We start from the raw sequence: 25,013 nt of genomic DNA, 5'->3' as shown, positions 1-25,013 counted from the left end.
ATCATGGGGGTGGTTTCTCCTTAATGACTTAGAACCATCCTCCTGGTTCTGTTCTTGTGATAGTGAGTGAATTCTTGTGAGATATGGTTGTTTAAAAGTGTGTAGCACTTCTTCTCTTTCACTCACTTGCTCCTGCTTTTGCCATATGACGTGCCTGCTCCCCCTTTGCTTTCTGGCATGATTTTAAGTTTCCTGGGGCCCTCCTAGAAGTGAAGCAGATGCCAGCACCATACTTCCTGTAAAGCCTAATGAACCATAAGCCAATTAAACCTCTTTTCTTTACAATTTACCCAGTCTCAGATATTTTTTCATAGACATGCAAGAATGGCCTAATACACAGCACAAATACAGTATGTTCCCATTTATGGTAATATTGGCTGTCTCTGGAAGGGGCCTGGAGTGGCAGTATACACCCTTTTGTACTGTTTGAGGTTTTTTTTTGTTTTATTTTGTTTTCCACATGCCTGTATTACTTTCAATTAGAAAAAGTAAAAGAAACCTATATACTGGTCAAGGAAAACTCACAGGTGTCTGGGCCAAGGGACTGAGTCATATAGGCTTGCAAAAACCTGTGTTAAGAATACAGAACACAAAGCCAGACACAGGAGCACTCAATAAATAGCTGGAGGAAGCAAAATATTTGGAATCAATTCAGAAGGCAGACCCTGGACAAAGAGATCTCTATCTGAGCACCAGATACTCAGTCAGCATAGCCCTTGCTTTACACAAGGAGCTAAGCTGAGACTGCTCACGTTAGAAAAGAAAGGGAGCATAAAAACCAAATATCCTGGAGTTACTTTGGGGCCAGCTGTTTCTCAGCATTCCTTTGCAAGCACATTGTGTGTCTTAACCTCAGCCTTCTAAGGGATGGGAGGCAAGTCCTTCCCCCAGTGAGCAGAGCCCACCCCTAGCACTCCTCTGGTGGTCCAAGTGCCCAGACAATCCTAGGCAGCCTTTCCTCCAGCCCCTCCAAATCAGAAGGAACAAAACGACTCTGACAGTTTCACTGCACTCCAAAGACAATCTCAGCACTTCAGCTCCTTTTCCACATCAAGGCTTCAGAAAAGAAAACCAAAAAGGAGGATGGATCGGTAAGCAAGATTCCTTAGCAGCATTTGGTAAAAGGAACTCCCTAGGTTATGCACAGATTCTGTCAGGTGCCAAAGAAGCCAGCAGCTCCAGAATGCAAAATGGACAGAGAAGGAAAGTGCTAAAACTCAAGACAGCCTCAGAAATTTCTCTTTGTTCCCTGCTTTATTTGGATATGCCTCCCTGAAGCCAGCTAGTTGGTCCCAGCTTCCAAAAAAGTTCGTTTGGCCACTGATACTAGGTCTAGGAGCTTCTGTGCTTGGCAGCCTTCTCTGGCTGCCTCTGGATACCTGGCTTGCATGGGGCAACCATGTAGGTTATCCTTCTGCAGAAACAGGCTGTGCCACAAGGTGCAAGCTCCAGAGACAGGATGGGAGTAAGGCAAAGCAAGGGCATGGAGTAGGACTGGAGTAGGAACCAACTTAAAGGCAGAGTCCTTTCCAGGAACCCATGGTTTCCAGAGCATAGGAGAACATGACTGGCTGTGAGAGGCAGAGTTTCTGGCTCTTGGACCCCAGACCAGGCTGTCTAGGCAGTGGAGGAAACAGAAGCACTTACCGGGGGAAGATGGCCGTCATCAAGGCTGAGGCATAGCCAGGCTTGCAAGCTCCCTCTGAAAAGTTTGCATACTTGGTGGCTAATTCAGCAGGCCTATGGGAAGAGAAGGAAAGTTACAGCTTGCCAGGTACTGAGCACTGAGTGGGTTATTAATTCGTAAGAAGCTATAGGTGTTTGACTCTTGAGTGAAGCTTCATTCCTACAATCAGCACTTCAGGCATTTTTCCACATTAAGGCTTTAAGGGTAAAAACAAAATAAATCCCCAAACCCTAAAGGAATAGATAAATAAGTCAGGCCCCTGGATAGTATCTGTAAAAGGAACTTACCTGGATTCTCACAGATTTCTTTTTAAGAGACAGGGTTTCATTGTGTTGCCCAGGCAGGTCTTGAACTCCTGAGTTCAAGCGATCCTCTCGCCTCGGCCTCCCAAAGTGTTGGGATTACAGGCATGGAGCCACCATGCCCAGCTCATACTCACAGATTCTTTGCTGGAAGCCTGATACCAAGGAAATGAGGAGCTCTATCAAGGCTCCAATACCCGGGGGAGTGGTGCTTGGAGTTCACAGGATAAGAGATACTCAGGCTTTGATGGTCAGAGCCCCTGGCCTTTCCACCTTCCTTGTATGTTCCTACATGGCCAGCCTCATCTGCTTTTATTCTCTCCATTCATGCTATGATCCACCCAGTAGGAACCATTCCCCAATAGTGGGAACTGTCCCGAACAGTGGCCGAATACAGACATGATAAATGTATGTAATTGGGGTTATTGATGTAACCATTAGACTTTTAGTTGAGGATGCTTTCCTGGTCTCTCTGCCTGGAATGTTATTCCTTGTCCTTCTTCATCTGGCTAATAACTACTGGTCCTTCATGATTAAGCTTAAATATCAGCTTCACTGGGAGTGATTCTCTGACCCTCGGATTGGGCTAAGTGCCTCCTCTGTGCTTGTACAGTCACTCCCCCTGCCCCTCACATCATATACTTACCCCCAGCACTTGCTATTCTGTATTGTAATTTTTGGTAGTATGTCTCCCTTGACACACTGTAAAATCCTAAGGTCAGAGTCTGATTTAACCCTGCCTACCCTCTCCAGTGCCTTGCATAAATGGGCACAGAGAAGACCCCTATAACTTTGTTAAGGAACAAAATGACCCTGAAAGTCTCACTGCAGACAACGCAATCTCAGGAACCCGCAAGGCCGAGACTGCTGCATATTTTTCACAGGACTTGTGTTCTAATCCTGGCTTGTTGCTGTGTGACCACAATCATGCCACCTCACATCTTTGGGTTTCAATGTCCTTATGCATTCAATTTGGGTCTGGAGTCACTGTCCTGCCACCAAAATCTCTGCACCATTCAGTCTAGAGAAGATCACAACCAAAGAACAGGATATAGTCAGTGAATGGGTTCTGTGGGCTGGAGGCCCTGCATGCTGGGGCACCTGAGTGAGCCCTGGCTGACTGCCAGTTCTGAGTCCCCACCTCCTCCACCCCCACCCTTGGGCCTGCTGCCAACACTCTGGTGCCCAGCTGCTCTACTGTGATGGGGCCCTGTGGGAAGCCTACCCTCCAGCCTACCCTCCTTCTGCAGGGTCTGGGCGGGTGGGTGTGGAGTGGTGGTACAAGAAATGATGATGCCACTGCCTACTGTCATGTCTGATTCACTATAGACCCCTCGGGCCTAGCCCAGAGCCTTACACAGAGTAACTGCTCATTGAACATAGACAAACTCATCTGATCAACGCACAATTTCTTTTAGAAATCTACATTTTCAAGCATCCCCCACCAAGGAAATTCAAAGCCTGAAATGCAACCTGAAGGCTGAGTGACAAGCCAAGGAGCTGGGACTTTATTTGGTAGGCAAAAGAAAGCCAGAATTTTAACAAGAGCAAAACAATCTTTTCTTACGTAAACAACTGTATTTTTGAAATGAAATATAAACCTCGGTGCAATTACAGAACTGATTACAAGCTTTTTGACTAGGCACAGTGATGAAAACGTTCTAGATGTTTTCAATTAGCTCTCTCAACAACTCTGTGAGTTGGTACTATGAATTAATTTGCACACAAGGCCTAGAAAGATGAAGAGACTAATCCAAGATCATACAAGTGGTAGACACTGGATTAGAACCCAAGGTCTCTAACACCAGTGCAGGAACTCTTAACAGGGCACTGCCACCAACACGGTCACAGAGGAAGGCACAGGACAGCACAGGAGTGGTCAACACAGTTGGAGACAGGGTGGAGAAGACAGTCCAGAAGGTCTCACAGAGCTCTGGTCCACGGCAGTAAGGCATTTTGAGTCTCTTCATGTCCTGTCTCCCAATCTCCCACCATCTGCTTGCCTGCCTCATGCTGTGAGTTCCTGTGGTCTTTCTGAATTCTAGAAGGTTTCATAAACAGCAGAAAGATGGACAGCAGGTGCCCTTCTTAACACAGTGCAGTGCAGAAATAAACGCACAACGGACAAACCTTTGGCCACCTTTTTTCTCTCTAGTTTACCCCCTCAACTTTTGACAAGGTGCTTAAAGAAGAAGGGCTGTGGGACAGTCCAGGGGGCACAGGATCACGTCATCTACAATGGAGAGGGAGCTGGAGCCCAGCAGGCAAGGCAGGAGATACTGCTGCCTCCATGGCAGTGCAAGGCAGTTCAACATCAAGGATGATGGGCTCCAAATGAACCCCTCATTTAGAAAGCGACAGTAACTCCTGAAACATACAACTCTGGGTACAGTGGGTCATGTCAAGTTATTACCAAATTAAAATGCCTTAGAAATGGCCTCCTGACTATCCCAGTGAGAGAAGAATAGGGGGAGTGTTGGGGATTCTGAGTCATCCAGCAGGCTGGGACCTCTAGGGCAGTTAGCGGTCAAAACCACCAAGATTAACTGTCGCCAACTCCCTGGGGCCAGAATAGTTAGTCTCTCTAAGGCACTCACACTCCAAATGCCAGCAGGCCCCCACAGATGTCTGATCAAATCACTCAGCCCTTGTTCTTCTCCTACTCTGCAGCTGGCCTTTCATTTTGGGAGATTTAGCATTAAACCCAGTAAGAGCACCCATTGTCCTGCAAATGTGACTACCAAGCCCCTGGGGTGAAGAGTGTCACCACTGCACTCACAAGAGGAAATCCAGATGTACAGGCTGGAGTCCCAAAGAAGGAACCAGACGCTTCCACTCTCCTGCTTCACTCAGGAGGAGCGAGTTTAAGGAATCAGGCCAAGCAATGGGTCATAAATGGGAAAAGCATCAGATCTGGAATCAGAAACTTTCACAGAGGACACTGACAAGCAAGTGATGGAAAATCTGATTTTCAGCTTCCCCATGTGCAGTGGAAACCACGTAATTCCAACAATCGCATGAGGATGTGGTGAGGGAGCACATTTGGAGAGGATGCCTATCCTCTGGGGTGCCACACACACGCTGTGTGAGACGCGTGGCTGCCATGAGCGCCTGGCTTGGGTTCAGATCCAATCACAGGGAGAGTCACCACATGATATCCAGTGGGAGGGTGCCCTGGCTGACGTGTGTCTGAAGGATCAGCATTTGGGAGGCGAGGAGTAGCACTGCAGGAGGCTGAAAGAGTAGGAGAGTGTGATGCTGCAGTGAACGAAGTATCACAGGAAGGACGCAGAGACCAACTGCATCACACACTGTGCAGGTCCAGTAAGGTGTGGCCACAGGACTAACTGCTGGATTTGGCAACAGGGAGGTCACCACCGACCTCAACAATAGCCATTCCACTGGAATGTGGAGGTGAAACTCGTTTCACTGGGTTTAAGAAAAAACAGGAGGAGAGAAACTGAAGTCATGAAACACAGACTATTTTTAGGAGTTCTGTTACAAAGCAACAAAGAAATGGGGCAATAGCTGGAGTGGGGAAGCAGGGTAAATTGTTTTTTGAGGTTAGGAAATATTTTCCTAAGTTTAGAAGCTGGTTAGAATAAAAGAAAAACTCACGATGCAGTAGAGATAGGACAGTTGTAGGGAGAATGTTTCTTTTTGTTGTCTGTTTGTTTTCTGAGATGGAGTCTCACTCTGTCGCCCAGGCTGGAGTGCGGTGGCGCAATCTCGGCTCACTGCAACCTCCACCTCCCAGGTTCAAGGGATTCTCCTGGCTCAGCCTCCTGAGTAGCTGGGGTTACAGGCGCCCGCCACCATGCCCAGCTAATTTTTGTATTTTTTGTAGACAAGGTTTCACCATGTTGGCCAGGTTGGGGGAGAATGTCTTTGAGAAGGCAGAGGGGGAAAGGATCTAGCACAAAAATGGAAGGGCTGGCCTTAGCTCTACTCCCTTAGCCTGCCTTGGCCAGAGACGCCTATTCTCTAAGCACCACTTCCCTTGCGAACTTTCCATGATGCTTCCCTTCCCAGGTAGAATAAACTCATCCCCCTGTGGACCTGAGCTACCTGGGGCAGACCTTCATCTTCGCTTGCTCACTTATTCCCCTACTCTCCTACTGCCTTCCCCTTTCTGCCTCTCATTTCTCCTGCAACAAATATTTAGAGACAATGAAGACACTCTGCTTGGATTTTTATCCTGGCTCTCTTAATAGCTGTGTGATTTGGGGCATGTCTTTTAAATTGTTTTGTGCCCTTAATTTCCACAACTTTAAAACTGGGATTACACTAGTACTTATTTTATAAAATTTTTTGTAACAGTTACGCTGAGAAAGAAGGGCTGGCACTGAGTATGGTGCCTGGCCCCTTGTTGGTGTTCAGTACATGCTAACTAACTGGCCTGGGATTAAGGATACAATGATGACTAGGACATAGTTAAGGCCTAGCATTACACTTCATTACACTGAAGAGTAATTGTCTATTTAAATATCTTTCATAGAATATGATCATTTAGCATAGCATGTATGGCACAGAGTATACAAGTACCCAATAAAATGCTGGACTGAAATCAGTTGGTTACCTTGCCTTGGAAGGTTAATCAACAGGAAGTGTAAGGGGGAAGTAGGGTGATGGCCAGAGAAACTGGGAAAGGGTCATTGATGGTTATTCCTGAGGACTCTACAGATCAGTGATGGACATCATGTAACCAACAGTCTAGTTTCTAGAATCACTGCAGAGAGGACTGGACTCAGATCAGCCCCTACCATGCCCGCTCCCTCAATTCATGTGCTAATTTAGTTTAAAGCACTTGTTATGAGAAAAGAAGACCATGTATGCAGTACTTAGCACACTGCCTAACAACCCAGCAGCTTAATCAAAGCCAGTGTGACCATGCTAGGGGGACATGCATGAGTGTGCAGATGAGCCTCTCTGCACAGAGCTCGCTCCATCCACAGAGGAGGGAATTCTTCAATTCCATCTTCTACCTTCCTCATGAGGATGCCTTTCTCCAAGTACTTGAGAGTTGTTTCTGGGATAATGATATGATGAGGGAAATGGCAGAAGCAGCTGTGCCTAGCTTGAGTAATCCTATTCTGTCATTAAATATTTTCACTTTAATTTTTTTTTTTTTTTGAAATAGCCTTTACTGCCATAGATCCTCTCAAGCCCCAAAATGGAAATGCTTCTCCTTAAGGACAACTTCTATCTCCTCTGATTGCTGCCTGTCTGACCCGTTACTCCAGGTCTGCTGGGTCTTCTTGCATTGTCACCAGTTTCCTTCATCTACCCACATATGGGCTGTGCCAATCCATTCTACCCTAGACATCACTGACTCTTTGCTCTTTGTGACCTCCAATGTAGACTCGGGTTTCTCTACAGCTTTTGCCCCATGTACAGCCATCTATGATAAATGCTGAAGCACTGTCAAATGTCTTCTATCACTTTAAGAAAAAAGGGACTGCTTGATCTGAGTCATCTGAAACTTGTGGTATTTCTCAGCTCCGGAGGCCCTGCCTTTCTGCTCTTGCTGCTAGGCACTGCAATACCTTTTCATCAAACCAGGCCACATTTCTATTTGATCAGTGATTCTCAAGCTGACATTACTCCAGGTTACATTTGTCTTCAGGGCCTTGTAATTTACTTCATCTTAGCTGGAGGGATGCTCCCCACTAAGTTCTCCAAGTGCTTCAACAGACAATTCTCACGGAAGCACTCCACCAGAGATCTGCCGTGACTCTCCAATTCAATTTTGCTTCCACACTTCATTTCCTTAAAAATAAAAACACATCCTCTTTCTGGGTGGTAGTGAAAAACACAAGGGAAGTAACATTCACTGAGCACAAACCAGGTACCAGACAGGGGATCTAATGATCTAATTTAGCTTTACAATAATCCTCTAAAAAGTAGTACCTCCCATAGACCCAGGCATGTGGGGCTGAAGGAGTCCAGGAGAAGCCATGGTTGGAAGATGCACTGTTCTGTTTACACTATAAAATGTCAAACGATACATTTAACATGACCAGAAAACATTACCATTCACATTTTCCCTGCACTGGTATGTGTGGTCATCACCAACAAAGCAGTCCCATCTTTGAGAGAGTCACTGGAAGACAGTACTCCCGGGTCTCAGGAAGGATAGTGCAGCCTCATGAAATGATGTATCCAGCATGAGCTGAACTATACTGGAGAACTGAAGGGAGAAGATCACCGTTTCCACAAAACAGTTTCCAAAAAGCCATGGCATTGAGTACTAATAATACAGATACTTGTTTTTTGTGGCAGGAGATATGAAACTTTCCAGCAATGATATATTTGACAATAGAAAACACAAAGAGATGGTTCCTGAACCTGAGTAGAAAAAGGTGGTGGTGTCTGGGTACCCAAAAGAATTTTCATATGCACTGGTTGGATAACAAACAAATACATAAGCATCTCTTCTCTACCCATTGTTCTAAATCCTTAGTAAGTCATTATACCATACATGGACCTATCAACTGGTTCATGCAGGCAGAGGCCTTGCAAAACATATTTGGCCAGGGCCCTGTCCACCTTTGGAGCAGTCCTACTCTAAGGTAAGTATTATTTTCATTTTTGACAAGAGAAAACTGACTCCAAAATTCTATCCTGTTCTTACCAAAGCCCCAACTTTCTTTGATGTAAAGCATAATCAGTTTAAGGTAAGAAAATTGGAGTTTAAGTCACTTACTAGGTATGCAACCTCAGGTAAGACACAACTGGTTTCCCTAACTCTTAAAATAGCTATAGTAATGTACATTTTATAGGGCTGATGGAAAAAAAAATTAGCTGGGCGTGGTGGTAGGCACTTGTAGTCCTAGCTACTTGGGAGGCTGAGGCAGGAGAATGATGTGAACCTGGGAGGCGGAGCTTGCAGTGAGCTGAGGTCGCACCACTGCACTCCAGCCTGGGCGACAGAGCGAGACTCCATCTCAAAAAAAAAAAAAAAAATTACCTTTGGGTATAAGTACAACCACTGTTATATAAAACATATGGAGGAGACAGACAATTAAAGTGGTCTTGGGAATTAGGGCGGGTATCTTGAGGAGGTACTGTCAAGAAAAGAGAGAAAGTAGAAGGGCATTCTCAGCCAAGGATACAACATGTGCAAGGGTCCAAAGCAGAAAGAGAGCCTGGCACACATCAGAAACTGCAAATACATTAGTATTGACAGAACAAAGCCTGTGAGACCACAGCATGGTCTTGCTGCTAGGACGAGGAGTCTTGACTTGCTGATGGAGGCAATGGGGAGCCACTGAAGGATTTTTATGCAGATGAATGACATGCACTAGTCCAAGAGAGAAATGAGGAGACCTGGTTGAAGGGGTAACAATGGATACAGGCAGGAAGAATATTCGTAAGTTATATTTGGGAAGCAAAATAATAGAGTGGAGGAATGTAACCAACAATTATTCAGCAGTATCAGGGGTTTTGTTTTTGTTTTAATTTACTTTTATTTACATTACTGTTAATCCTTAAACAGTCCTATACGATAGGAATTATTCTTCCCATTTTATGAACAAAGAAATAAAAAAATTCATCTAGGAAGTGGTAGAAGGAAGATTTGAATATAGACCATTCTGATTTCAAAGCCCTTGGATGTTGGTTATAGTTGTTTTATAAAATATACTTTTTATATTTCCTGATTTAAAAGCCCTTAGTGGTGTTTTTGTTTGTTTGTTTTTTTGTTTTTTAAACAGACATTTCTTTTTAGTGCTGAATAGTAGTCCATTGTCTAGATGTACCACAGTTTGAGGACATCTTGATGCTTCCAGTTATTGGCAATTATGAATAAAGCTGCTATAAATATTCATGTATAGTTTTTGTGTAGATGTAAGTTTTCAGTTCCACTGGGTAAACACTTAGGAGGGTGACTGCTAGAACATATGGTCATATTATGCTTCACTTCGTAAGCTGCTGTCAAACTGTGCTCCAAAGTGGCCAAACCATTATGCATTTCCACCAGCAGTTAATGAGAGTTCCTACTGCTCTACATCCTTGTCAGCATTTGAGACTGTCAGGTTTTTGTTTTGTTTTGTTTTGAGTCATTCTAATAGGTGTGATAGTATTTCACTGTTGTTTTAATTTGCATTTCCTTAATGACATATAACGCAAGCATCTTTTCATATGCTTATTTTCCATCTGCGTATCTTTTTTGACCATCTGGAAAGGGTGTCTTTTTGGTTCTTTTGCCCATTTTTTTAATTGGGTTGGTTGTTTTCTTAATGTTGAGTTTTAAGAGTTCTCTGTATATTCTGAATACAAGTCCTTAATCAGGTATGCATTTGCAATTTTTTCCCCAGTTTGTGGCTTGTTTTTTCATTCACTTAACGGTGAACTTCACAGAGTACAAGTTTTAGAGTTTAATAAAATCAACTTATTGATTTTTCTTTCCTGAATTGTGCTTTCGGTTTTGTATCTAAAAACTCATTAACAAACCCAAAGTCACATAAATTTTCTATGTTACCTTCCAGAAGTTTATTATAGTTTCAGGTTTTACATTTAGTCTATTTAGGTTCCATTTTGAGTTAATTTTTGTGAAAGGTACAAGGTGAATGATTAATTTGTACATACAGATATCTAATTATTCCAGTATCATTTGTTTAAAAAATTATCCTTTTTTCCATTGAATTGCCTTTGCTCCTTTGTCTGAGATCAACAGACTATATTTATGTGGGTAAATTTATGCGATCTCTATCCTATTCTATTGATCTATTTGTCCATTCTTTTGCCAATACCATGCTATCTTGATTGTATCTTGATAGCTTTATTGTAGGTCTGGAGTCAGGTACTGTCAATCCTCCAACTTTCTTCTTCATCGTCAGTAGATTCTGGGTCTTCTGCCTTTCCACATAAACTTTAACATAAGTTTGTTGATATTCATAAAATTACTTGCTGCAATTTTGATTCTGATTACATCAAATGTATAGATCAAGTAGAGAACTGACATCTTAATAATATTGAGGCTGGGCACAGTGGCTCACACCTGTAATCCTAGCACTTTGGGAGGCCAAAGCAGGAGGACTGCTTGATCCCAGGAGTTTGACACCAGCCCCAACAACATAGCAAGACCCTCACTCTACAAAATAAAAATAAATAAATAATAAATAAATTAGCTGGGTGTGGTAGCGCATGCCTGTAGTCCCAGCTACTTGAGAGGCTGAGGTAGGAGGACCACTTGAGCCTGGGAGGTCAAGGCAGCAGTGAGCCGTGGTTGCACCGCTACACTCCAGTCTGGGCAACCCTGTTTCCAAAAAACCCCAAAACCCAATACTGAGTCCTTCTATCAAAATGTGGAATATCCATTTATCTAGATTTACGTGATGTCTTTCATTAGAGTTTTGTAGTTTTCTTCATTCATATATGAATCTGTGCACAAACACATTCACACATATTTCATCAGATTTATCCCTAAGTATTTCCTTTTTTTGGCACTAATGTAAACAACACCGTGTTTTAAATTTTAAATTCCAACTGCTTCTTGCTGGTATATAGAAAAGCAAATGCCTTTTGTATGTTAACCTCACAGCCTGAAAACTTGCCTTAATTGCTTATTAGTTCCAGAATGTTTTTCTGGAATTAGTTCCAGAAAATCTTTGGGATTTTCTGCATAGACAATCATGTCATCTGTGAACAGTGTCAGTTTTATTTCTTCCTTCCCAATCTGTATGCCTTTTATTTCCTTTTCTTGTCTTACTGTGTTAGTGAAGACTTTAGTATAATGTTGAACAGGAGTGGTGCGGGGGAACATCCTTGGTTTTTTCTCAATCTTAGGGGAAAAGAATCCAGTTTCTCATCATTAAGCAAGATGTTAGCTATAGGTTTTTTGATCAAATTGAAGAAGTTCCCCGCTACTCATAGTCTGCTGATAACTTTTTTTTTTTTTTTTTTTTTTGAGGCAGAGTCTTCACTCTGTCGCCCAGGCTGGAGTGCAGTGGCACCATCTCGGCTCACTGCAAGCTCCGCCTCCCGGGTTCGCGCCATTCTTCTGCCTCAGCCTCCCGAGTAGCTGGGACTACAGGCGCCCACCACCGCGCCCGGCTAATTTTTTTTTGTATTTTAGTAGAGACGGGGTTTCACCGTGTTAGCCAGGATGGTCTCGATCTCCTGACCTCGTGATCCGCCCGCCTCGGCCTCCCAAAGTGCAGGGATTACAGGCGTGAGCCACCGCGCCCGGCCTGATAACTTTTAAAAAAATCATGAATAGGTATTGGATTGTATCAAATGGTTTTTTTACATCTATGGATATACGATTTTTCTTCTTTAGCCTGTTGATGTCACAGAATATGCATTAATTTATTTTTGAAAGCTGAACCAGCCTTGCATACCTGGAATAAATCCCACTTGGCTGCAACATGTAATTCTTTTTATACATTGCTGAATTCAATTTGCTAATAATTTTGTTGAGGATTTCTGGAACATATTCATCAGAGATATTGGTCTGTAGTTTTCCTTTCTCACAATATCTTTATTTGGGTAATAGGGTAATGTCTAGGGTAATGTTGGACGCATAGAATGAGTTAGAAAGCGTTCTTACTGTTTTGATTTTCTGGAAGACATTGTAGAGAACTGGTACCATTTGGTATCATTTTTTCCCTTAAATTTTGATAGAATCCACCAGTAAAACCATCTGAGACTGTTGTTTCTGTTTTGGAAAGTTATTAATTAGTGATTTAATTTCTTTAGTAGGTATAGATTTATTCAGATTGTCTATTTCTCCCTGTGTCAGTTTTGGTGGTTTCCGTCTTTTAAGGAATCAGTCCATTTCATCTAAGTTACCAGATTTGTGAGTACAGAGTTGTTCACAATGTTCTTTTATTATCCTTTTTCTTTTGTTTTGAGACAGGGTCTCACTCTGTCGCCCAGGCTGGAGCGCAGTGGTATGATCACAGCTCACTGCAGCCTTGACCTCTCAGGCTCAAGTGATACTCCCATCTCAACCTACTACGTAGCTGGGATTACAGGCACAACCGGCTGATTTTGTTTTTTTGAAGAGATGAGGTCTCCCTACGTTGCCCAAGCTGGTCTTAAGTTCCTGGGCTCAAGCGATCCTCCTGCCTCAGTCTTCCAAAGTGCTGGGACTATAGGGTGAACCACCTCACCCAGCCCATTATTTTTTTAATATCTATGGATTAGTAGTGATGATCCTATGTTCACTTCTCATATTAGTAATTTATATCTTCTCTTTCTCTCTTTTTGGCTAGAGGTTTATCAATTTTATAGATATTTGCAAAGAACTAGGTTTTGTTTTGTTGATTTTCTCTGTTGATTTCTACTCTGTACTTCTACTATAGCCTCCTAAGTACCCTCTCCCTTTCCATTCTTGCCCCTCTCTAATCAAATTACCTTCTTGCGGCCAAAGACATCTTCCTAAAGGTCAAAACTGATTATGTCACTACTCATCTGCTTAAAACTCTTCAAGGCATCTTTTGCCCTTGAGATGAAGCCCAAATTTCTCCTTGCTATCTCTAAAGCCCCACGTAATTTGGTCTCTGCCCATTCCTCCAGACTTCTCAAGTTCCACCCTCAGGTCTCCTGGAGTTTGGCAGCATAGAAAAGACAAATATTACATCTTTACACATATATTTATTTCAATTATAGATAAGGACAAGATAAATTAGTCAATATAATGTATAGGAAGTTCTTCAATTGGCTGAGATTTTAAAAGACCATTAAGAAAAACTAGAGAAAAAATTGGTAACCAAAAACTAATATAAAATGGATTTCTGAAAATAGTGTCTAGAGATCTATAGCCCATAATGAAAGTTTGAAAAAAATTACAGAAACATCCAAACATTTTTTTTCTGTAAGGGTGTAACAAAAACAATATTTTGAATCAAAAGAAAAGAAAGTAGCTGCAACTGCACTACCCTAACATAACTATTATGATATTCTGCAGTAGTTGTTATATTATATTCAGATATGATTATAGTGACAAGCCTGAGGTCACTTCATGGTTCTTGACGCTGGCACATTAGAATCGTCTGAGAGAATGTTCAAACATAAAGGTACCTGAGCCCCAATTCCTGATCAACTAAATAAGAATCTCTGGGTAGCGAGGTCTTAGTTATGAATCATCACACATAGACATACTCCTTTGTACAGACAGATTTATTCTTGGTATCAATTACCTAGGGAAGTGGAGACTTCCTCAGACAGGAAACAGAATCTTTTATTAAAGCAGTGGTTCTCAATTTGGCTGCATATTAGACTCACCTGGGCAGCTTTAAAAATCCTAATGCAAAGGCTGTGTCCTCGCTCAATGACTTCAAAATCTCTAGAGGATGGGATCCAGGCATCAGTAATTTTTTAGGCTCTCTAGGTGATTCCAATATGCAGTCAAGGTCAAAAACCACTGTGCAGAGAGAGTCCTTGGTAAGCTGCAAAGTGGGAATTTGGCTCTTTCGGTCTTGATCACATAGCTCAAGATGTCTAGGAGAAAGTCTTTGAACAGTGGGCTGTGAAAAAGGCTAGATGTCATGAAGCAAGGAAGCTAGCCAAATCCTGCAATGCCGTGCTCTCCTGTTGTGAAGTAAGTATGGCCCTGGCTTGTGCTAGCTATAGAAGAGACAGAATCATTTTGGAAACCAGACTACTCCTTTGGATTTCTTGTCCTCTCAAGGTGAATTTCTCTGTTGTCCTCTTTTAATCTTTAGTGAAATATTTTTAGCTTTGCTTAGAGGAGCCAAAAGAAAGTGTCCCCCTACCATACACACCCCCCTTTCCTCTTTTTTTTTTTTTTTTTTAAGGCATTAAAGAGAAGCTGGCCCTCTGAAGTCAGCATGATGGTGGCAGAAGTTCTTCAAGTGACAGTCTCTCCAGGAGATGGGGAAAGTCAGGGTTAGATAAAGGAAGGGGCCACCTGACAGTCCTCACCACTGGACCCCCCTCCCTAAAAATCTTCTAATAACAATACTTGAAAGATCTGGATTTTGTTATTAAAGGTGGCTCTATTCTCTCTTACTCATACCCTCTTCCTTCTGTCCTTGATTGACTGAACAAATATTTATTGATATTTACTATGCACATAAACACTATACTAGGCATTGTGAATATATCTGTGAGCAGAACATTCCTACTTCCTGCCCTTACAAAGCTTCTGGTATATAGTTAAAACGTAGGATCAAACTGACTGTGAATTTGGAAAAACAGAAAGCTATGTTGAATAGTGAGAAAAGTAAAAAAGTTTGGAGGCAGGCAGAGAAGGGTTCAAATACTGGCTTGATCACATTTAGTTCTGTGAACACAAGTAAATTACTTATTCGTTCTATAGTCATTTTCACATTTGTTAAAATGCATTTAAATACCATCTACTTCATAGAGTTGTCCACCATTTATCCACGCAACAAATATTTATTAATTGATCAACAAGTAATACAGTAGACACTGGTTTTGCTGCTAGAAAATGTAGGGAACAAAATAGATAAACTATTTTTTTCTATTTCTATTTTTCATCTACTCTAGTAGATGCAGACAGACAATAAACAAGTAAAAACATATGCGGCATCTGAGAGTGATAGACACCCTGGAGAAAATGACATAGTAAAGGGGAACAGGGAATGCCAATAGAGGATGGGGCTATGATTTTAAATGGGATGGGTAAGGGAGACTTTATTAAGAAGGTAACATTTGAACTACGTTCTAAAAAGGTAAGGGAGTGCACAATCTCTGCAGGTATCTGGGGAAGAGTGTTCCAGACAAGGGAATGATCAAATGCCAAGAGTCTTGAGGCGGGAACAGGCCTGGAGTATCCAAATCACAGCAAGGAGCCCAGGATAAAACAATAAATCAGGAGACCAACAAGAAACCAAGGTGTAGACCATGTAGGGCCTTGGTGAGCACTGTAAAGGTTCTGGCTGTCATTCTACAAGTAATGGGGAGCCATTGGGAGTTCTGATCACAGGAGTAATAAGACCTATCTTGTATTTTAATAGGATCACTTTGGCTTCAGTGTGGAAACAGACCACAGAGAAGCAAGCATAAAATCTGGAAGACTAGTTAGGAGTGCAAAAGTTCAGTGGGAGGTGGTGGTTTGGACAGAGTGATGATATAGAGGTAGTGAGAAGTGGTTGGATCTGAGGGTATTTAAGGTAAAGCTAATAAGGTTTACTGATTATCAGATTTGAGTGTCAAAGAAATGATGCTACAGCATTTGATGTGAGCAATGGAAGGATGTAGTTAGCTGCCATTTCCTGGGGTAGAAAAGACTAGAGTTTGGTTCTGGACATGTTAAGTGTGAGATGCCTAATACACATCCGAATGAAGGAGGCAATTGGGTAAATGAGTCTGGAGTGTGGGGAAAGAGAACTGGGCTTGATATAAATGTAGGCGTCATCAGCATATAGATTACATTTAAAGCCATGATACTGGATGAGATTAAGCAAATGTTGCGGGAAAAGGTAACATAGAAAGTACCTAGTGCACCACTGGGCATATAGTAGGTGCTCAATAAATGCTTTCCCCTTGAAGCCCTAGGGAACTTGACAGGCTGTTTTAGAAGTGTTAAACTCACCTCAGGCTATATTTAGACTGCTCCATGTTTATCCACTATTACAAATGACCTGGTTTTCACAAGGCTCTGGGGATTAAGCATTGTTTGCTTTCATTTTCATATTTTTGTGTCTTCACATGGAATTCCTTATGAAATTAGACTGAGCATTAAAGTCCCCATGCTCTTGCCCACATGACAACTGTAAAACACCACACTGTGGCAGCAGACAGAGCTTTCCCAGAGCACAGAGCACTTGCCCACACCCAGCAGAAACAGATGAAACTTCCATTTAATTAAATCTGCTCCCAGAAGGCCCACATCGGCTCAGGAAACTCACACCTGGACACCAGGATCTGGCTCCTTCAAGAAATCCAGATGGCTCATCTCTGTCCTGGACTAACGGGCACATTCCTGGCTCATTGTGTTATATTCCTTATAATGGAGACTGAGATTTCCTTAGGGTTCTTTCTGGAATGCTCTGCCTATCTTCCTTTGACTCTTTGCTCAAATGCCACCTTCTCAATGAGTTTTACTTTGACTGTCCCATTGAAACCTGCAATCTCTTCAACAGCATTCCCTTGTCTTGCTCTATTTTCTTTCACAGCACTTATCACCTTCCAAAATCCTAAAAACTTTATTTATAACATTTTTGTTTATTGATTGTCTTGTTCACTGGTATATCCCCAGAGCACAGAATATTGCCTGATACATATTAATTGCTCAACAAATCTGTTGATTGAATTAGAGAGTATCCACTTTGTTGTTGAGGCAAGAGCCTTTACCCCTGAGCCTTTTCCCAGGGCCCTCAACTTTGAGCCAGACAACAGTAGACTCCTTTCAGAGAGCAGATGTGCCCCCTCAGAGGTATCATTAAATCAGGTTGTGGCTGCCTGCACGTAGCAGCCTGAGTGCCCAACCCCTGGGGAAGACGGGGTCAATTCTCAGGCAACCGCAAGGCTAGTAATGTCACCAGCTCACCAGTCTCACATTCTAGTTATTCCTGTTTCTCTCCAAACCATATTCTCCTCAGTTTTCTTTCCCTCAAGTCACTACTCTCTGCTTCTTCTTGGTCCAATTTCCTACTTCTCCCCCGGCACAGCCGACACTCTAACTTTCAATTATGTGGCATAAAACTGTGTTCCTTTATATCCTCAAACTCTTCAGTGAATGTTCCTTCCATTTTTGCTTTCATAGAAACCTGGGTCTCTTGGGAAAACACCATTTTTACAGCCCTCTGCAAAGGAGGCTGCTCTTTCATCTATACTCCATGGACCCTGGGATCCACGGTTATCCTCTCTGGAATCCATTAATGCTTCCAAACCACCAATATGTCATGCTTATTATAAAAAAAGAAACAACCAAAAACTTGTCTGTTGCTCATGCTATCCAGCAATACTACCCTTTACCTTCCCTTCCTGTTCTCAATTGCTTCCTCCCCATTCACTAAGACTTCAGCTTACAGGATAGGCTTTCCAATCAAGCTTATAAGGCTACACCTGTGGCTTAGAAGTTTCCATTTATTCCATTAGAAAACACATAGCCAGTGCTCAAGAAATATCTGCTAGGGCGGGCGCGGTGGCTCAAGTCTGTAATCCCAGCACTTTGGGAGGCCGAGATGGGCGGATCACGAGGTCAGGAGATTGAGACCATCCTGGCTGACACGGTGAAACCCCGTCTCTACTAAAAAATACAAAAAAACTAGCCGGGCGAGGTGGCAGGCGCCTGTAGTCCCAGCTACTCGGGAGGCTGAGGCAGGAGAATGGCATGAACCCGGGAGGCGGAGCTTGCAGTGAGCCAAGATCACGCCACTGCACTCCAGTCTGGGCGGCAGAGCGAGACTCTGTCTCAAAAAAAAAAAAAAAAAAAAAAAAAAAAATCTGCTAAATGAAAGAGTGAAGAAATGAAATCTGGGGTATGGAGCAGGAGGCAAGCTTAAGTCCAGGTCTCATTTTTCGGCTATATCCCTGCCAGTTTACCAGACACTGATAAGGGCTAACTCTCATCCTTGGTATTACTATTGTCAATGCTTTAACTGAGACTTAGTAGTTAAATAACTCACTCCAGATTAGAGCTAGTAAGATGTGGAACTGGGCCTCAAAACTCCATGTCTGACTCCACAGCTCACATTTTTAACCACCAAAAAGTTCTGCCTTCTTGAACAACAGTTCTTGTAGTAAAAAGACAAGGTTTTGCACATCAGTATTCTGAATAATGTTCACAGCACTAACAAGTGATTTTGTCATGTAGATACAAGCAGAAGGGAATTCTCAAAGAAAATATAAGCCACTCTATTCCAGGAAGACATAATTAAACAAATACAGTGAAGACAAAAAAAAATCTAAAATGTCTATTTCCAGGCTTTTGGAATATCACTAGATATAAGGTATTTTAAGAGTATTTCTCCCATTCTGTAGGCTGTCTGTGTACTCTCTTGATAGTTTCTTTTGCTGTGCAGAAGCTCTTTAATTTGATTAGGTCTCACTTGTCAATTTTTGTTCTTGTTGCAGTTGCTTTCGGGGACTTAGCCATAAATTCTTTGCCAAAGCCAACGATGAGAAGGGTATGTCCTAGGTTTTCTGCTAGGATTTTTATAGTGTGAGGTCTTACATTTAAATCTTTAATCCATCTTAATTTTTATATATGGTGAAATGTAGGGATTCAGTTTCATTCTTCTGCATATAGTTAGCCAGTTATCCCAACACCATTTATCGAATAGGGAGTCCATTCCCTATTGCTTATTTTTGTAGACTTCGTTAAAGATCAGATGGTTGTAGCTGTGTGGCTTTATTTCTGGGTTCTCTATTCTGTTCCATTGGTCTATTTGTCTGTTTCTGCAGCAATATCAAGTTTAGTTCCTATATCCTTATAGTAGAGTTTGAAGTCTAGCAATGTGATACCTCCAGCTCTGTTCTTTTTGCTTAGGATTGCTTTGGCTATTCTGGCTTTTTGGTTACATATACATTTTAGAATGGTTTTCTCTACTTCTATGAAAAATGATGTTGATAGATGCAGCTGTAAGTCATTATCCTAAACAAATTAACACAGAAAAGAAAATGAAATATCACATGTTCTCACTTACAAATGGGAGCTAAATACTGAATACACACGGACATAAAAATAAGAACAGACACTGGGGACTACTAGAGGGGAGAGTGGGCTGAAAAACTACCTGTTGAATACTATGCTCACTACCTGAGTAATGGGACCATCCATACTCCAAACCTCAGCATCACACAATAAACCCATGTAACCAAGCCTGCACATTTACCCCAGAATCCATTTTTTTAAAAGGAGTTTTTCTATGCAGTAGGGTTCCAAGAATAGAAAACATCTGGAGTGAGGAGACAATTCTCAAGATAGAGATGTGCTGCATTCTCAATTAAGGGTGAGCCAACCACACTTGTGGGCCAAAGCCAACCTTTCACCTGTTTTTTATATGGCCTGTAAGTTAAGAATGTCTTTTACATTTTTAATAGATGGGGAAAAAAAATCAAAAAGCATATTTTTGACACATAAAAGTTATATAAAATTGCCAGGCATGGTGGCTCACGCCTGTAATCCCAACACTTTGGGAGGCCAAGGCGGGTGGATCACCTGAGGCCAGGAGCTCAAGACAAGCCTGACCAACATGGAAAAACCCCATCTCTACTAAATATACAAAATTAGCCAGGCGTGATGGCGCATGCCTGTAATCCCAGCTACTCCGGAGGCTGAGGCAGGAGAATCACTTAAACTGGGGAGGTGGAGGTTGCAGTGAGCCGAGATTGCACCACCGCACTCCAGCCTGGGCAACAAGAATGAAACTCTATCTCAAAAGTATACATATATAATGAAAACTTCAGGGTCCATAAGTAAAGTTTTATTGAAAATATAGCCATACTCATTAATCTATGTACTATCTATGGATGCTTTCAAGTTAAAACAGCAAAGCTGAGTAATTGTGACAGAAGAAATAAGGCCCCAAATTTTAAAATATTTCCCATTTGGCCCTTTGCCAAAAGAGTTTGCCAATCCCTTTTATAAATAATTTCTTCTGTCTTACCTTCCAGTTCACTAACTCTGTCTTCAGTTGTATCTAATCAGCTGCTAACCCCTTTTACTGAGTTTTTAATTTTGGTCATTGTATTTTTTAACTCTAGAAGTTCATTGTTTTTTCAAATCTGGTATTTTGCTTTTCATAGTTCCCTATTCTATGCATATAGTTCAGTACTGTCTCTTATTTCTTTAAATATAGTATATTTAATTGCTTTATAAATAATGTGTGGTAATTCCAATTTCAGAAATCTTTGTGGATACTCCTCTGTTGCCAGTTGTTTTACATGTTTCTCATAAAACCATGAGAACAAGCTTCAATAGAAGCTTGTTTCCTTGTGTGTTTAGTTATTTTTTACCGTAAGCTGTTCATTTCCTTGAAAAGTTATTTATGAGGAATGCATGTCTTCCTCTATGGAAAGTCTGTATTTATTTCTGCCAGGTGCTTGGAGGCACTGCCAGTCTGGAATACCTTAAACTGAATTCATGGCCTGAGGTTCCCTAGATCACCTGAGTGATGAGAACTCTGGCAACAAATACCAAGTATTTTTGTTCTAGTGCCATGACCTACTCAGTGCTTTGGTAATTGTTCTTGCAGCCTGCTTTGGGGGTGCAGGTTTATTAATAGTTCTAGTTTATCCTTATGCTGGGTCCTTTGGGATTCTAGTTAATATAAAAGTAATTAAAAGATGAAAAATATGGAAGATAAGTTAATATAATGAGAAGGTCTAAAATTTAACCAGAATTTCAGAAGAGGAGTAGAGAGAGAGTGGGGCAGAGGGAATATTTAAAGAGATAATGGCTGAAATTTTCCCAAAACATATGAAATTCTTATACCCAAGAATCTAAATGAGGCCAGATACTGTGGCTTACACCTGTAATCCTAACACTTCAGGAAGTTAAGGCAGGAGGATCACTTGAGCCCAGGAGTATAAGACCAGCCTGGGCAACATAGCAAGAGCCTGTCTGTACCAAAAAAGGTAAGAAGACGACGACGAAGATGAAGAAGAAGAAGGAGAAGAAGAAGAAGGAGAAGGAGAAGGAGAAGAAGGAGAAGGAGGAAGAGGAGGAGGAGGAGGAGAAGGGGGGGAGGAGAAGAGGGGGAGAAGAAGAGTGGGGAGAAGAGAAGGGAGGAGAAGGGGGGGAGGAGAAGAGGGGGGAGGAGAAGAGGGGGAAGGAGAAAAGGGGGAAGGAGAAGAGGAGGAAGAAGAGGAAGAAGAAGAAGAGGAGGAGGAAGAAGAGGAAGAAGCAACAGCAGCTAAAAGAATCCCAATCAAGATAAATAAAAAGAAAGCCTTACATTGGCATACTTATTCATACTTTATAGAACACTTTCTTTTATTCTGCATAAAGCCATAGGAAGTGAGTGCTATTATCTACATTTTTCATAAAGGAAAACGGGTTCAGAAAGCTAAAATATAATAATTATCTAAGGTCATGTAACACTATGCAGCAGAGACAGAATTCAAATCCAGTTCCAACTAAAGTTCAGATCCTTTCCTATACTTCAGAAATAGAATATAACACAACTAGAGAGGGACTTGGTAAGGGGTGATCTCAACTTTGCTGAGTAACTGCCCCCACCAAAAACAGAATCCTTAACTTGGAAACTTCTCTCTGGAAGTAGGTGGAAACCTTTCTCAGGTATCTGTGAGACAGGAGAGACAGCACTGGACTTCTGAAGACAGCGCTGGACTAGAAAAAGCTTTGCAGCTAGAGGCAGGAAAGTAGCTTGTACCTTAGATTGTGTGTTAAATCAAATGAGGCCAAGCCAATTTACTGTGCTAACGACCAAGTTAACTCACATAGTTCAAAGAACTGGCCTGATATGCAACAGAAAGCTACACAACAGCCTACTCTGCAGGACCCAACTGTCAGGAGAGCAGGGTAGGAATGTCCTCCTCATCCTCCTCCTTTCACTGCTGAAGACAGTTTAAATATTGTAGTATGTCCTAGAGAATATGCCTTTTGTTCATCAGTGTGATTCAACTTGGGAATTACTCTTATCTCTTCCGTTCTGGTGGCATTTCACTTGCTTATGGCTTATACTTGATTTGTTTTTTTCCAGAGTACTAAATTAAGAATTTCCTAAGAGTGAAGCCTATGGCTTTCTATCACAATCAAATACCCCATTCCCTAGATGTTAACATGCGGCTGACATCTCTCTACTAGCCTGGTATACAGAACACACACATTTTCCTTCATAGTTGCCTCCATAATGTGTAAAAGTTGGGAGATTTACAATGCCTGAACTCACAGTATGAGGCATCAGAGCCAAGAAGCCAAATGCCAGACTATTCAGTAGGAGAACCAACCAGCCCCTGATTTGATGTCTTGTACGCAGGTGTGGCCATCATCATCAGACACAACTGTGGAAAAGGCCCTTATGCAACACGGATAAGGAAAGAGAAACAATTCTGATCCTTCATGATGTCTGCCTGGTAAAGGGCAGGGGACAGAGGTGCACAAAGATGACTAACAATAGAAAGGAATCACAGTAGGTAGTAAGGTGGTTCTGCAAGGATTTATTGAGCATCAGCTATGTGAGCAGGCTTGCAGGGGCATGAACACACGGAGTGGAGAGAGCTGTAACTCAAGGCATGCTTGTCAAATAGGAAAGTACACAGTCATCCTACCATCATCCATCCATCCACCCATCCTTTCATCCATCCATCCATCCATCCATCCATCCATCCAAGTGTTCAGTGTTTAATGGGTACCTGACAAACATACGCCAATACTGTCTAGGTGCTAGAGAGACCAAGAAGACCAGTAGGGAAGGATCCTGGAAGGATTAGATACTCAGTATTTGACAGTCCTCTATGAATTAATCATTTCAATTAAATTCTTACAAAAACCCTGTGGAATAAGTTTATTGTCATCATCTTATAGACGAAACTGAGGCTCAGAGTGGTTAAGTAGCTTGCCCCAAATCACAAAGAGAATAAACGTCAATCTGGGATTTGAACCAAGTTATCTACTAGGCCTAGCTCTGAGCCTGTGCCCTTAAAAAATCAGTAATTATTATGCAATTACAGTATAGTGTGATAATTGTAACAGAGGTAGAAAATTCAAAGGAAGCACAGAGGAAGAGACAATTTTGTGTGGGGAGGAAGTAGTTTTTTTTAGTTTTCCAAGTGAGCTAGCAAGGAAAGAGAATTTCAGGCACAGGTAACAAGCATACACAAAGGTAGAGGGAAAAGGAGGGTTCACCTGTGGCAAGAGTGGCAGGAGTTGAAGCTGGAGAGTAAGATAGGGAGTGATCACAGAAAGCTGTGCATGTCAGGTGCCAGAGCATCTCTGAGAGGTCCCTACCTCCTGCTGTGACTCAACTGTCCTCTACCCTGTAGGAGAAGCCTTTCCAGGAGCCTCCTAATCCTTCCAACTCCTGGCAGTGGCCTCCTCCTATAATAAGTTGCCTGTGCCAGCCAAATCAAAGGCCTTATGTTTGCACCCATCATCCCACCCTCTGTGGCCACTGCAGACCATAACATGCCCCAAGATTCTGCTGACAGCCTGAGGACAGAGGCCCCAGGGAGTCCCCTAGTCACCAGAAGAGTGATGAGAGCTGACTCTTCAAAGTGAGACCCAGCTCTCACAGACCTCTCTGCCACAGAGCCAATGTATCTTCTCATTCTACTCACAGTTTAGAGTCCAGATTCAGGAGGAAGCCCAACCGATCATACTCTGAAAAAGAAAAGCAGAAAATGTCATTTAAGTCAAGTCACTGATGATACTAGCATATTGCATCCCCCAGACCTAGACCATGGGGACAGACAACCCTTGGAAAAGAACACAATTCAACTGCTTCAAAGAATACGACTAAATACATAAACCACAAAACACCAGCTGAACACCTGTTTTGTGAAGGACCAAGTTCAATGCCAGGTATTTCCTATGCATTCTAGGGCAGCCAGTCCTATGTTGGTATACAACTGCCTTCCTTCCTGTATAAATGTGGTAACTGGAACTGAAATTTAGTAAACCATGAAACTGGAACCTGGAAAATTAAGAGGCTCAGATGCAATATCTGCTTCCTCTGAGCTCTAAACACAGCATTTGCTGAATCAGTCACCTTAGCCATGGGGTGAGGATGTGGCAGTCAACAGGTCCCCAAATCCATGCCAATTCTCTTCATGGTCATCATAAAGAACCACTACATCAGATTACATAAAGAATAGCAAGTTTACAATAAAATTTAAAGACAAATTGATGTTTCTAACAAGTGATTAATCAGTATTTTAATTTATTTAAGTTCTTTACATCTTGCCTCATTCTAAAATGAGGTTGAAGCAGTTCTATAAAATTGTATGGAGTACAAGATTTATAAAGGATAAACCTGGGGGCCAAAGTGGACATAAACTTAGGAAAATGCAGGTGGGGTAAGGAAAATAGTAAAAGTGAATATCCTAGGGCTGTGTGTGCTTGCTGGAGGAAGATTACAGATCTGTCCTCAAGATTTTCCATAGCTAAAACTAAGTGCAAA

At 42.1% G+C, this 25,013-nt stretch overlaps 1 protein-coding gene across 6 annotated transcripts in view; it reads right to left on the bottom strand.

Annotated features, from left to right (window-relative positions):
- Positions 1-25,013, bottom strand: part of ST3GAL3 (ST3 beta-galactoside alpha-2,3-sialyltransferase 3) — a 233,153-nt gene that overhangs the window by 94,336 nt on the left and 113,804 nt on the right. For 5 of the 6 annotated variants that reach the window (XM_050799866.1, XM_050799894.1, XM_050799885.1 and 2 more), the window contains 2 exons: positions 24,172-24,214; positions 1,648-1,740 (listed from right to left, as the gene is read on the bottom strand). In XM_050799866.1, the coding sequence (XP_050655823.1) occupies positions 1,648-1,740; positions 24,172-24,214 (136 nt within the window). Of the gene's footprint in view, positions 1-1,647; positions 1,741-14,220; positions 14,376-22,198; positions 22,206-24,171; positions 24,215-25,013 lie in introns of all 6 variants that reach the window. The other variant, XM_050799909.1, reaches the window with a different exon arrangement.

Source organism: Macaca thibetana, chromosome 1 (genome assembly GCF_024542745.1).
Source record: "Macaca thibetana thibetana isolate TM-01 chromosome 1, ASM2454274v1, whole genome shotgun sequence".
Classification (NCBI taxonomy): domain Eukaryota; kingdom Metazoa; phylum Chordata; class Mammalia; order Primates; family Cercopithecidae; genus Macaca; species Macaca thibetana.
Note: the sequence above shows the minus strand (reverse complement) of the source record. Positions and strands in the feature narration are given on the sequence as shown.